This window comes from Protopterus annectens, chromosome 2.part0, assembly GCF_019279795.1.
Source record: "Protopterus annectens isolate FY-2018-M chromosome 2.part0, PAN1.0, whole genome shotgun sequence".
NCBI lineage: Eukaryota > Metazoa > Chordata > Ceratodontiformes > Protopteridae > Protopterus > Protopterus annectens.
In genome coordinates, this window is record NC_056728.1 from 721,168,899 (window position 1) to 721,181,817 (window position 12,919).

At 37.7% G+C, this 12,919-nt stretch overlaps 1 protein-coding gene across 3 annotated transcripts in view; it reads left to right on the top strand.

The window, feature by feature from the left end:
• The window catches only part of SVEP1 (sushi, von Willebrand factor type A, EGF and pentraxin domain containing 1), a 2,252,988-nt gene that overhangs the window by 1,145,602 nt on the left and 1,094,467 nt on the right, over positions 1-12,919 (top strand). For all 3 annotated transcript variants that reach the window (XM_044061036.1, XM_044061037.1, XM_044061038.1), the window contains exon 23: positions 12,410-12,523. In XM_044061036.1, the coding sequence (XP_043916971.1) occupies positions 12,410-12,523 (114 nt within the window). The remainder of the gene's footprint in view (positions 1-12,409; positions 12,524-12,919) is intronic.

Here is a 12,919-nt window from a genome sequence, read left to right on the forward strand (position 1 = left end):
AGCGGAACTCCGGTCTGCTAATGATTGGCAGTAGGTTTTTACATGCCGAGTTGCCGACCCTGACGCACAACCTTCAATGAAGGTACGCACATTCACACATATCTCCACACAGGAGACGCTCTAGCTGAGAATCGAACAGGACAACATCTTACTATGAGGCGACAACGCTACCGCAGCACCACCACCGCAGTGTACTAGGTGTGCTTTTAAGTATCTAATATGCATTTTATTATTGAGCTAATTAATGGAACTGACTAAAGTATGGAGGTTGTCTTATAAATATTGCCTCAAAATAACGTGGATGTTATCTTGGATGTTAACTTGGAATGTCAACAAAATAAATAATCCCGTCAGGAGAGACAAATGTTTTACTTGCTTCTCACCATTTACCCAGATGTTATAATGATGCAAAACATGCATTTACGTAAACAGGAACACACACACAAAAAAATTGCGGAGTACAATTCAAGCTGGGTAGCTATGCTGCATATCCTGAGGGAAGAAGAGGAACTATCATCCCATATGGAAAGGGAATTGCAGTTTTCTTGATGGACTCCAGAATGGAAAAAGAATGGATAAATGGGGAAGATATGTTTTAATAAAATGCAGGATCAAAGGAATTATGCATACCCTTGTAAATATTTACATACCTCCTGGCACTTTAACATGGGACCTCATGGCATTCTTGAGGTACTAGGTTTACATACAGGATGGACTGGTCATTTGGATGGGTGACTATAATATAGCAGTGACTCATGATGAAATACTTTCAGGTAGGAGAGTCCATTCCATTCCTGCATTAGGGAAACATTTGGTTCATTTCTGCTCCATGGTTTACATGGTATATCTATTTAGATGATTAAGGTATCCTTTGCCTGGATGCACCTGCTAATCAGCTAGGTACAATTTATCCACTACAACTGACAAAATCTTTGTTTCAAAAGAATGGGCTCATCCTTTTAATAATGAATTGACTTTTCACACTTGTTGGTTGTCCAATCATTCACCCATTATATATTCCTACAAGTTCCCTGACAGGCAAGAGAACAAATGTTTTCCTTATTAAAGGGAGAATCACTTCAGTAGACATTTCCCTAAAGTTTGCTAGGCAAAATAAAGAGTCGGAGTACAGCACATTACCATCTTTTACTTGGGAAAACCTGTAACGAGATTTAGTTTCTTTTTACAGTGGTGAATAAAAATTCTCTCTTCCTCTCCTTAAGGACTCACTTGCCAAGAAACCAATGTAAATCCAAGAAAACAGTCAAGTCCAAACAGGCGGTGTAAACTTTTATTCCATAAAAACAGATAGTACAGTGATTGCTCCAACAATTTTTCTTTTATAGAGAGGTTGATATACCAGTCTCTACATCTTAGGTTATTCTTGCATCTGAAAAAATCTATAAATTTGAAATCACTTTTTACTGTAAACTGTAACAAATCAGTGGTTGTCTCCAAATGCTTAACATACCTTGTCAATTCATCCTCACTATGTTACCTTAAAATATAAACATCATCCACAAATCAAACATAATGCAGTAGATATTCGCTCCACCATTGATCATTAGTACATGCATTCATTTCATCCCAGTACGCCAACACTAGGTTGGCGTATGAGTCTGCACAAGGTGTGGCCATAGCCACACCCTGTCTTTGCCTATTATATGTTGCATTACACATAAATACATTATTTTCAAGTATGAGTTGTAGAACTTCCACAATTAACTGGTTTGTTCTCCCATCAAACAATTTCTTTACTTTTAGTACTTCCCTAATCGCATTTAGGCCATAGATATTACTAATAACAGTAAAGAGGTTGTTAACATCAAAAGTAACCATTAATACATTTGGTCATTGTTTTGTTTTCTACAACCTCCGATAACATACTGAAAAAGTGTCTTGTGTCTTTTAATATTCATGGGTAACACTGCATCACTATTTTCAGTATAGTTTCCACCCATATGGATAAATGTTCTGTTATCCACCCCCTGCCTGAGACTATCGGTCTCATGGGTGATGGTACAACATTTTTGTGGATTTTTGAATACTGCAGCATATACCTCAGCACTGAATGATTTACTTAAGGATGCACAATCTTATTTAAGTGTTTCTGCTGTAATGCTGAGAAATTTAATATGTAAAGTGAGAGTAAAACTTGAAGAACTTAAGGGACAGGGGTTGTTGGAACAAAATTTGTTAGACTTTTTTCATATAGAGCATCCTATGACACCAATATTTAAAGCGATTCCAAAAGGACTGGACTGGTATGTCAACCTCTCCATATAAGAAAAATTGTTGGAGCAATCATCACTATTTGGAATTTTCAAGTATGCACCCTAGACGTACCTTTAAGAGCATAGTAGTGGGACAGGGTTTGCACACATCGAGATTATGCACAGAAGAAGCTAACTTTGAAAAAGAGCTGCAGAGTTTATAGAACCGTATGGTACAAAGCGGTTATACAAACAACTTGATGCAAGAGGGGTTAGAACTAGTGAACAGAGATAGAAAGGGAAAGGCTAGACCATGGTTCAAATCCAATAAGACACAAAGCCATGAGAACAACACAATGATACAAAAAAGTAATAAACATAGGCTTATGCTACAATATAGCAACAATATAAATGGGGTCTGCGAAATAATTAAACAAAACTGGAAAATCCTGTTAAGTGAGGATAGACTCAAAAATATAGTGGATAAAGAACCAAACTTTGGTTTTAGATGCAACAGTAACTTGAAAGACATGTTGTGCAAAGAACCAGGAATGAGAAATAAAACTAGGTTAACATCAGATAGAACAGGTACTTTTCTTTGAAGGCATTAAAAGACTTGATTCATGATTAGTGGTAAGAATAGCTTTGTTCATCCCATAAATATAAAGGAATATACATTTAAACTATATGCAGACTGCCACATGGAAAATGTGGTATATTTAGCGGTGTCAATCATGCCCCAGTTACTATGTAGGGAAAACTAACTGTAAACTGAAAATTAGAATACAACATCACTTGTACAGTATTAGACATAAAGATGAATGTAATGCTTCTGTATGTGCATACTTCTAAGAATCCAACACACACCTTTAAATTTATGGTTATACAGGTTACTCATATGAGTAAAAGGGGGGGGGGAACATAGTGAATGTCATAGAGTGTAATGAATTACACTGGATTATAGAGCTAGCATCAAATCATCCACCAGGGTTGAATACATGTATACCTTTAAGGCCAGCCCTTAGGAAAAGGAGGGCAGTGAGATGATTGGTGGTTGTGTTTTTAAATGTATTTAAATAGACTTCATGAATGCTGTTTCACTGTCTGATGAAGGGTTATCCCGAAAATGCTCACAGTTTTATCACCATTTTATCTGTTCTTATGGAATAAAAGTTTGCACAGCCTGTTTGGACTCGACTGTTTTCTTGGATTTACATTGGTTTCTTTTTAAAGGGTAAAATTTTGAGAGAAAGAGTACTTTTCCACTAAAGCTTAATGGTTTATATTGGGATCTCTAAAGGGCTCATAATGATCTAATGCTCAAGAAGTAGAAGGCCCATTTGGGCCTGGAAAAGACTATAGAGGCTTTAGACAAATTTTCGCAGTATAAGGTTGATTTTGCCCGGTCCTTATTTTTTGAAGCAATTTGGAGTATACCCATCAAATCAGAATTTTCTGGCACTAATATAACACCAGAATAATTTGGAAAGGAATATTTGTTAGATTCAGGATCTGAGGTCTGGCAATATAGTGAATATCCCAGACAATATATTGCATATTTTTATGCAAAACTCTAAGACAGGCAAACCTTTCTGAGATGCACAGGTTCTTGGACTAAGTAAATAGTCATTGGCAGAAAGACTTGGCTGTTTTTCCAAGTTTAATTCATTTGGATCGGATAGGTTTTGCACCTGGCCACACTACTTTTGATAATCTAATAAAAACCCTTCTTATTACAGATAATAACTCTAACTCTAACAGTCCACTGTTATTAGCAAGTCTTGATGTTTATTAAGGCTTTTGATAGGGTGAGCTGGAAAAGATGGGTTTCTCATGGAAGTTGGTCTCGCTTATTTGTGCTCTATAACACATCTTATATACTAAGGTCAAGGTGAGCTGTGGGCTTTCTCAGGTGCCCATTGTACCCCCTTTTGTTCATGTTATATCTGGAGCCTGTAGCACATAAAGTGCAAACTGTCCTTGAACAAGATTTTACACTGGGGAAACAACAGCTGACCTACACTTGTGCCTAACCCCGAGACTGAAATGGAGGTATGGTTTAAGAGGCTGGTTATGTTTGGCAGGCTCTCATGTTGCAAAATTAATAGTGCCAAAACCCAAACTAGAATGATAAATTCCACTCCCACCCCAGAGTTGCTAAGCAAATTTAAATTATTTTCTGGCTCCGATTCTCTGACGTATCTAGAAGTTACTTTGGCTAGTGATCTATCTACCTCCTTAACTCTCTCACTACATAATATTATCAAGAAAAATAGAACTTATTTTCAACATAGGTGGATTCTTATGTTGAACCTTCATCAGAGAATGTTGGACATTAAGTGATTTCTTTTACCTTTGGTCTTATATGTAGCCAAGGCTTTCCCGATTAAATTACCATTAATGTCATTAAGGAAGATGGCTCCATCCTTTTTATGGTTAGGTCAGAAACCTAGATCTAAATGAGAATTTCTCATGCTTTCAGGTGCTTTGGGGGAAAATTCTCTGATGGACTTTATATTCCTTGGCTACTCATCTTAAATTCTTGTGGGGGATAATCTCGCCTAGAAAGTCTGCAAAATAGAAATATGTTGTACTGAAACAAGCAAGTGGATACATGGGATTCTATAGATTCTTGCTATTAGGTAGAACTCACTGTGTTAAACACAAGGCGAATGGCTTGGAAGAACTAAGTAATTAAAAAACGACAGGCTTTTAAACTCACCAGTACTAACAACTGACTTAAAGGTCTTTGCTCAGTATATCAGTCAAAGGTTTGAAAGCTATTTAATCTTGACCTTGAATTGTTCCTGAGAAATATATGGCCTTCCAGTTTTGGGGTTCACTGGTGGAAGAGGAGAATGCAATGACCAGGACATGATTCCAGGAGAAGTTACAGTTTTCACACAGGGGCACCTCTTTGATAGAACAAAAATGGGAGGAGGGTACAAGAAAGTCAGATTAGCCAAAAAGGTTGACATGAGGATCAGAAGTGAGTGCAGGCCTTCATCCCACAAAATTCTATTAATAATGTATACATCTGTTTGGTAGTTTCTATGTCACATCTCTTCCAAAAATATAAACTATGCTAACAAAGAGATTTAAATGTAAGTATAATGGATGACATTTGGACAGCTTTGATCCAATATTTAGATACACAACTAGGCCCTACAGATGTATTTATTTTTTTATGATAGTATTTATTCATAAACTTTTACATGCTGTGTATGTGAGGATTGATTTTACCTGGGGCCTCACCTTTATGATGAAGATGTGATGCAGGCAGTCTGAGTACATCGGTTCATATTTTTGGGAATGCCCTAATCTGAGCACATAAATTCATATTTTTTGGGAGTGCCCAGAACTAGGCAAATTGGAAAGGGACATGCTGCCTGTGTAGCAGGATGAGAAGGTATAGTCTCATTACTCTTCCCTGCCCTCGTCCCCAACAGTTCCTACACATGCTTGGGACACTAAAACCATCTTACCTGTGAGAGTAACGACATTATCCTGCAACACCAACAGAGCTGGCTTTCACTGCAAGACGTTTTTGATTTTTCCACATACTTTTGGAATCAACAAAGGTTAACAGACACTGGTGCCATATGATGTTACTCTCCAAAATTCAGAAACACTATGTGCTAAAGAGGTCTATTAATGATATATGGTGTGGAAAAGCAAAATATCAGCTACTATGTCATAAAAGTCAGTGGTATTCCAAGATACTGTGACACTATGATCTGGTGTGTGTGTGTATGCGTGTGTGCGTGTGTGTGTATACGTGTTTGCATGTGTGTGTGTGTGTGCGTGTGTGTGTGTGTGTGTGTGTGTGTGTGTGTGTGTGTGTGTGTGTGTGTGTGTGTGTGTGTGTGTGTGTGTGTGTGTGTGTGTGTGTTTATGTGTGTGTGTGTGCGTGTGTGTATCTGACTATCTGTGCGTCTATATAACATTAATGTAAGTAAAGCTAACATACACTGGATTAGTGCATTATCAATAAATCTGTGTAAGCAATATTACAATTCACATGCATATTAACACATGAATTCTGTTTGTTACATTGCCCCTTTAATTATTCTATGCCCCTTTCCCTGACTAGTATGGTGTATAATTGTAAAGACTTTTTGAAATTCCAAAGCATCACGGTGAAGATTACATGAAATCATCCTGGACCAATCCTTACTTGTACCTGGATTTTTATGTTATATTTAGTAGTGATAATTATGAAAATTTTTACTTTCTGTCATAAATCTTCTGCAGATTGTTTACTTTTTGTTTGTTTTCAGATAAATAGTGCACACTGTCTTTGTATGCTAACCAATGAACCAGTTGCTCGTTTCTTGTTTTTTTTTTTAACTTTTAAAAATGTAATGAAAAGAAATTTGACCAAAAACTGCATACTATATAATTAAATAGTGTACCTGTTGAACTGTACATTTTTAGTGCAGATTTTCTTTGTATACCACCTGGTGAACCAGTTGCATGTGGTTTGGAACAGACCAATTTTTCCAGAGAAATCTTCAATGTGGGGCTAGATTAATAGAGTAGTAGAAATTGGTAGGGCGGGGGAAGGATAGGGTTAAATAGGAATGAGGTTGATTAGGAGCAAATGACGTAAAGATAGGGAATGCTTAAAGGGATTAGGCAAGTGTAACTGGAGTAGGAGTCACATTTTTGGCATGAACTTGCTATACAAGCTTATGTCTCAGATGACCTAGGTAACTTGGAGGACAGGTAGGCCTGGGATAAGGTCGGGTACATGCTGCAGGTGGGTAGTTTTTTGTGGTAAGCATTCAGGTTTTAGTATGCATCTGTCCTAGATGGTGTTTGGTTTAAAAGATTATGGCCAAAATTGAACTATAGGTAATGTTAAGCAGTTGTAGTAGCCAGATGGAATTGAGTGTGTAACGCTATTTCTTCTCTTGTTCAGTTTTTCTGCACCTTCATTTCACGAGTTCACCTTATAACTAAAACTGCAAAATGTTAACTATGTTTTTTAAGTAAAGTAATAGAAATAGCAAGAGGTACCATTCCAAAAAATAAATAAATAAGTGAACCTTTAGTTCCCTGAAAAGAATGGTTTCTGGGGTCCTGGTTTTGCATTTCAGGTACTTGGATGTGAATAACAGTCTTTTGCGACACATGCACAGTGTGGGTCAACCGTTACGGGGAAGAGTTGGTATTGCTATACTCCCCATCACTTATCCTAAAGTGAATGCTCCTTCTGAAATTATCAGGTGACTCCAAACATTTGGCCAATTCACTAGCATGGCTGGAACAAAGGTTTTACATATCGGAGAGGTTCTATGACTCACACTGTAGTGCATAAGCTATATAAGCTCATGCAGTATTACAGTACCTTGTTTTTCTTTACAGCTGATTTCAACTAACTTGGTTCCTATTGAAATTGTGTGACTGTATTCAATGCAACTGTTTTAAGTTGAAGGAAGAGTGCGGGAGGGACGAGTGAAAGATAAAGAGGAAAAACATCTAAATGATGTAATTGGTGTGAGGTTAAAGGTTATCCAAAGTCCAACCGCACAAAGTGACTCTCTTATAGAAGAGCAATAAAGAGTATAGGTTCATAGGTTGGTACTAGGCTATCAGCCCTAGGCCCTATACAAGCCTAGCCATAACAATTCTCTGGCTATTTCTTCCCAGAATATTTACTTCCCTGGTCCCCTGTCTAGCAGGGTGAATGACGTGATCTCCGAGGTGTATTTTCTATCTCCCATCCAATCATCAAGGTTCCTTTTGAAGAGGGCAAAAGAGGTGCTCAGCTTGACATGTATGGACAGTCTATTCCAGAGTATGGGGAGTCTCTGGGTCAGGAACCTATCCCTCCATCATGTTTTGTTCATTGTGATGAGCAGGTTTAGCTCCCTGGAGTGTGTGACTCTGAGGGATTGGGATTTTTTTAAGTGTAGCATGTCCAACAGCACTGGGTTTGACATGGCCTTGTATGTTAAGCAGAGATCGCCTCTGAGTAGGTGATATGTGACAGAGTATAGTTGGAGTTTTTTAGACAGTCAGCATAGGGCATCTGCTTTAGGCCTGTGATTCTTTTAGTGAGGTATTTCTGTGGACTTTCCAGTTGTTGCAGATGTCTTGTGAGGTACATAGCAAATGGGACGTTGTACTCTATAATTGGTCTAATGAGGGATGAGTACAGTGGGACAATGACCTCCTTTTTTTCTGGATGAAAAGCCCTTAGTGATAAGGTGTGCCACATAGAAGGATTTCTTGACTGTTGTGGCTATGTGGTTATCAAAGGTGAGACCACTGTTCACCTGTGTCCCTAAGTTCCTTACCACACTTTCGGTATTTAGTGTACTGCCACTTATGTGGTAATTCATGGGTATATGTTTCTTTCCCAAAGGGAATAACTATACATTTCTTGGCACTGAGCTTGAGTCCATGGCTCTGGCACCAAGCATCTGTTTCTGTAAGGCCCTTTTGTAGAATATCCACATCACTTGGGGATTCAATAATGGCTCCCAGTTTGCAGTCATCTGCAAACTTTGTTAGCCAGAGTCCGTTAGTGCTGGCCTGTACTTCAGAGAAGTAGATGCCAAACAAGAGCGGTCCCAGGACTGAACCCTGAGGTACTCCGCTTATCACTTGTCTGGAGCTGGATTTTGAGCCAGCTACTTTTACAGTGTGGGTTCTGTCAGTAAACCAGTTGGCAACCCATCGAGTGATGTAGGGATTAATGCCCAGCTTAGTAAGTTTATCTAGGATTCCAGAGTGGGGGATGGTGTGTGTGTGTGTGTGTGTGTGTGTGTGTGTGTGTGTGTGTGTGTGTGTGTGTGTGTGTGTGTGTGTGTGTGTGTATGTTTGTGTGTGAAGAGGTAAAGGGAGGGAAGTGGATTTATTTGTTCTTAATGAAATATGTCAACACTGAATAGAGATCTGCTTGATGATGGGGGAAGGAGCTGCACAGGAGTGTTTTATATGCATGGTGGTTGGATTTTAAATCAGAAGTGTACTTGTATGCATTCACACTGCTGTCACTGCATCTTCTTAGATTGTGGGTGTGTTTTGTTTTTGCTGCCACATATACCATAATGTATAATTCCAAATTATAACAAAGGGAAGAGAAAAAAAAACAGCCTTGACTTTAATACGTCAAGTCTATCTGGGGGTTGGGGTGGTCTTGGCTGTTGTTGCTAAGTGTTTAATGTTTCTCTCCCAGAATGGCTCATTGACATTTGCAGTAGGGTAGAGAGGCAGCCCATTGTGAGGCTTGCACTGTTATAGGGATGTCTAAGAATTGGAATTAGCATGGCAATGTTCCTGAATGCTGGCCTGGGTTCTTCCAAGAAAACATTTTGTGTCTTCTCTCACATTTTGGTTATGGGCAAGCTGCTTTCATTCACTTGTGCTGTTTAGGGAGAAGATTCATTTGCTGACAGGTTACATCTTTGGAATGCAACTCTACTCAAATTGCTGGCCCCTTTTTTCTCAGTAATTACGATTTAAAAAAAACTCTCAAATTATAAGTTATAGAAATTATTATGACTGGCACAACTATTTGTAAAGGTAGGGAGGGGCTTAAATGGTTTAGGCAAGTGTAACTGGAGTAGGAGTCACATTTTTGGCATGAACTTGCTACCCCTTTTTAGTAGGGATTGTGGATATTATCATCGGGTAGGGCAGAGAAGAGGGGTAGGCTTGCCCTCTTCTGTTTCCCCACTGGTAGTGGGTGTTCAATTCAAGAAGTTGGGAAGGCAAATGAGCAGTTGCGCTGCTTGATAAGGAAAGGCAAGTGAGTGGTTGCACTGCTTAATAAGTAAATAAGCAAGCGGAGGTAAGCTGCTTATTTGGTTGGCGGTGATCCAACTGGAGTAGGAGTCACATTTTTGGCATGAACTCGCTACCCCTTTTTAGTAGGGATTGTGAATATTATCATCGGGTAGGGCGGAGAAGAGGGGTAGGCTTGCCCTCTTCTGTTTCCCCACTGGTAGTGGGTGTTCAATTCAAGAAGTTGGGAAGGCAAATGAGCAGTTGCGCTGCTTGATAAGGAAAGGCAAGTGAGTGGTTGCACTGCTTAATAAGTAAATAAGCAAGCGGAGGTAAGCTGCTTATTTGGTTGGCGGTGATCCAATATATGGTAACTGAAGTGAGTGGTACGCTGCTTCATAAGTAAGTGAGTGGAAGTTTGGATGCTGCTTACTGATCAGGATGAGCGGGGTTATGTTGTCCGATGTTAATGGTACATGGATGTTATTTTCACTTATATCATGTTTTGGTTGAAATTAATGAATATCGGTTGGCAATCATGTTTATGGAAATTTTAATAAAGGTCGTCAAATGTCATTCGCTGTGATGTTCTTATTGAAGGGGACCTGGACAATTTATTTTAATAACTAAATGGTGTAGCCATTGAACTCCACATGTATGTACACTGATCACTGAAAATTTAATAAAAATATTAAGAAAAAGATAAACAAAAATCTGATTAGTGGCTACATTTTAAAAAGATTTCTAGGTGCCTTGAGCAACTAAAAAAGAACTGCTTAGTTTGTTCATTTTTTAAACATTTCAGTTATACTTTAGTTTACAAGTAGTAATGAATTCACAAGGTACATTTTAAAAACAAAAAAACTGATGGAAACTGTTATTCCTAGACATTTTGCACATAGCAAAGCACTAGCTAACGTTTCATAAGGCTGGATTCCAAAAGTCTGGAGAAGTGAGAGTAGAATGGCTGAGGCCAGATGCATATGTAGGATGGGGCAAAGGGAACAACCACTCTGGAGCATGGTGGTAGGGAGCACAACTGGCAAATCCATTTTTTATTTATTTATTTATTTATGCTTTAGTTGTCATTCTTTGCATCATGTCCTCTGCCAGATAGCAGAGTGTGAGCATTTTAGGACCTGGTGCTCCACCTCAGGTAAGGGTAACACAATTTAAATACTTTCAAAAATATCCTGCCAGCCTATCACCTCAGTCAATGCCCTAATTAAATAATTAAGCAATTATAGAATACTAACAACTTAAATTCACAAAAGAGGATAGAAAAATGCAAACATATTAAACATAATAAGTATGACAGACAATGTCTATACATGATAATATCTGTCTTTTAATACAGGTTTTATGCCACACAGTGTATTCATTCCTTGGGTGTATCAGCCCTGAAATAATTAATCCATCTCCACTCAAACAAGTCTGTCCTATTTACTATATCCCCACCTCTATTTTGTATACTAACAATCTGTAAAACTCTTAACTTTAAAAGTATGCTTATCACCTAATTGCTGAATATGTTTAAATAAGGCGTTAGTAACTACCTTCCTATATATCTCAGACAGATGAGATGATATCCTATCTTTAAGCTTTTGGTTAGTCTTCCCTGTATAGAAGCTTGGGAATTTTATACAGCTGGCTAAGTATACTACATTACATGTAGAAAATACCCTAAAGTAAAAATTCATTTGTGATCCACAATGTATAAAACATTTATCTGTACTTAAAAATTTACAATAGCTACAATTAAAACATGGGGTAGTACACTTACTTGTATATGGACATATTTGTTTTTTTCTTCTTATATGTTTTTAACATAACATTTTTATAAGATTACATTCTTTTTTATATATAAAGAATGGTCTATCACTGAAAATGTTATTAAGATCACTATCTGAAGTGAGAATTGTCTAATTCCTTTCCACAATGGTTCTGATACTAGATGTGTGTCTATTGTGTTTAGTCAGATAAGTCATAGTCTGTTCCTTATTTTTCATATCAGCATTCCTTTCACAATTGTACTCATTCTCAAGCAAATAAAGTTTACCAGATGTAGAACGCAAAGAAGTTACCATTTTCATGGCATCTTATATTATATTTAAATCATAGCCTCTATGTACAAAATCTTTAGCCATATTCTCCATTTCTTTAAGAAAATCCATATCAGATGTATAAGTCTACTGGCACTCAAATCTAGCATGAACTAACTGCTTTATAAAGCATGCTACTCCTCACCCTATTTGGTTTTGCATCCATTCTACAGTTTAATGTTATGTAGCTGTTGTGACTAAATATACAGCCACATTCTACTAATCTACCACAGAGTAACCAGATATAAGGTCGTATTAATTAATATTTCACTAAGAGTGCAGTGTCTGTGAATACCATGAACACCAGCTAGATACAGGTTGTTTGCCAAAAAGTAATCTATGAAATTATTTTCCAAGGTACCCTTTGTGAAGAAGATATTAATGAATGTGAATCTAGCCCATGTCTGAATGAAGGCATCTGTGAAGATAAGATCAATGCATATCACTGTAGATGTAAGAAAGGATTTACTGGTAAGTATGTACTGGTGATTCTTTCAATAATGTGCTGTACTTGTATGGTATGCTGTTTTCTTTTTGCAAATAAGTTCTTATTAACTGTATAAGCTATAGCAGCATACATAAGCTAAACTACTGACAATACCATCTAGTATGCAAATGTTTACATTTATCTACTTTAATCTGAATATGTGGAACAGTTTTCAAAGCATAATTCAACAGACTGCTAGAGTAAGAAAGACTCCATTTCTCTTATCTAACTAAAGGAAAATATTAACAGGTTTATTGGAGTAACTCATGTGATTAAGGTTTGTTATATCCGTGTACTTCGGCGATGGTGCTGCGGTAGTGTTGTCGCCTCACAGTTAGACGTTGTCCGTTTGATCCTCAGTTAGAGCGTCTTCTGTGTGG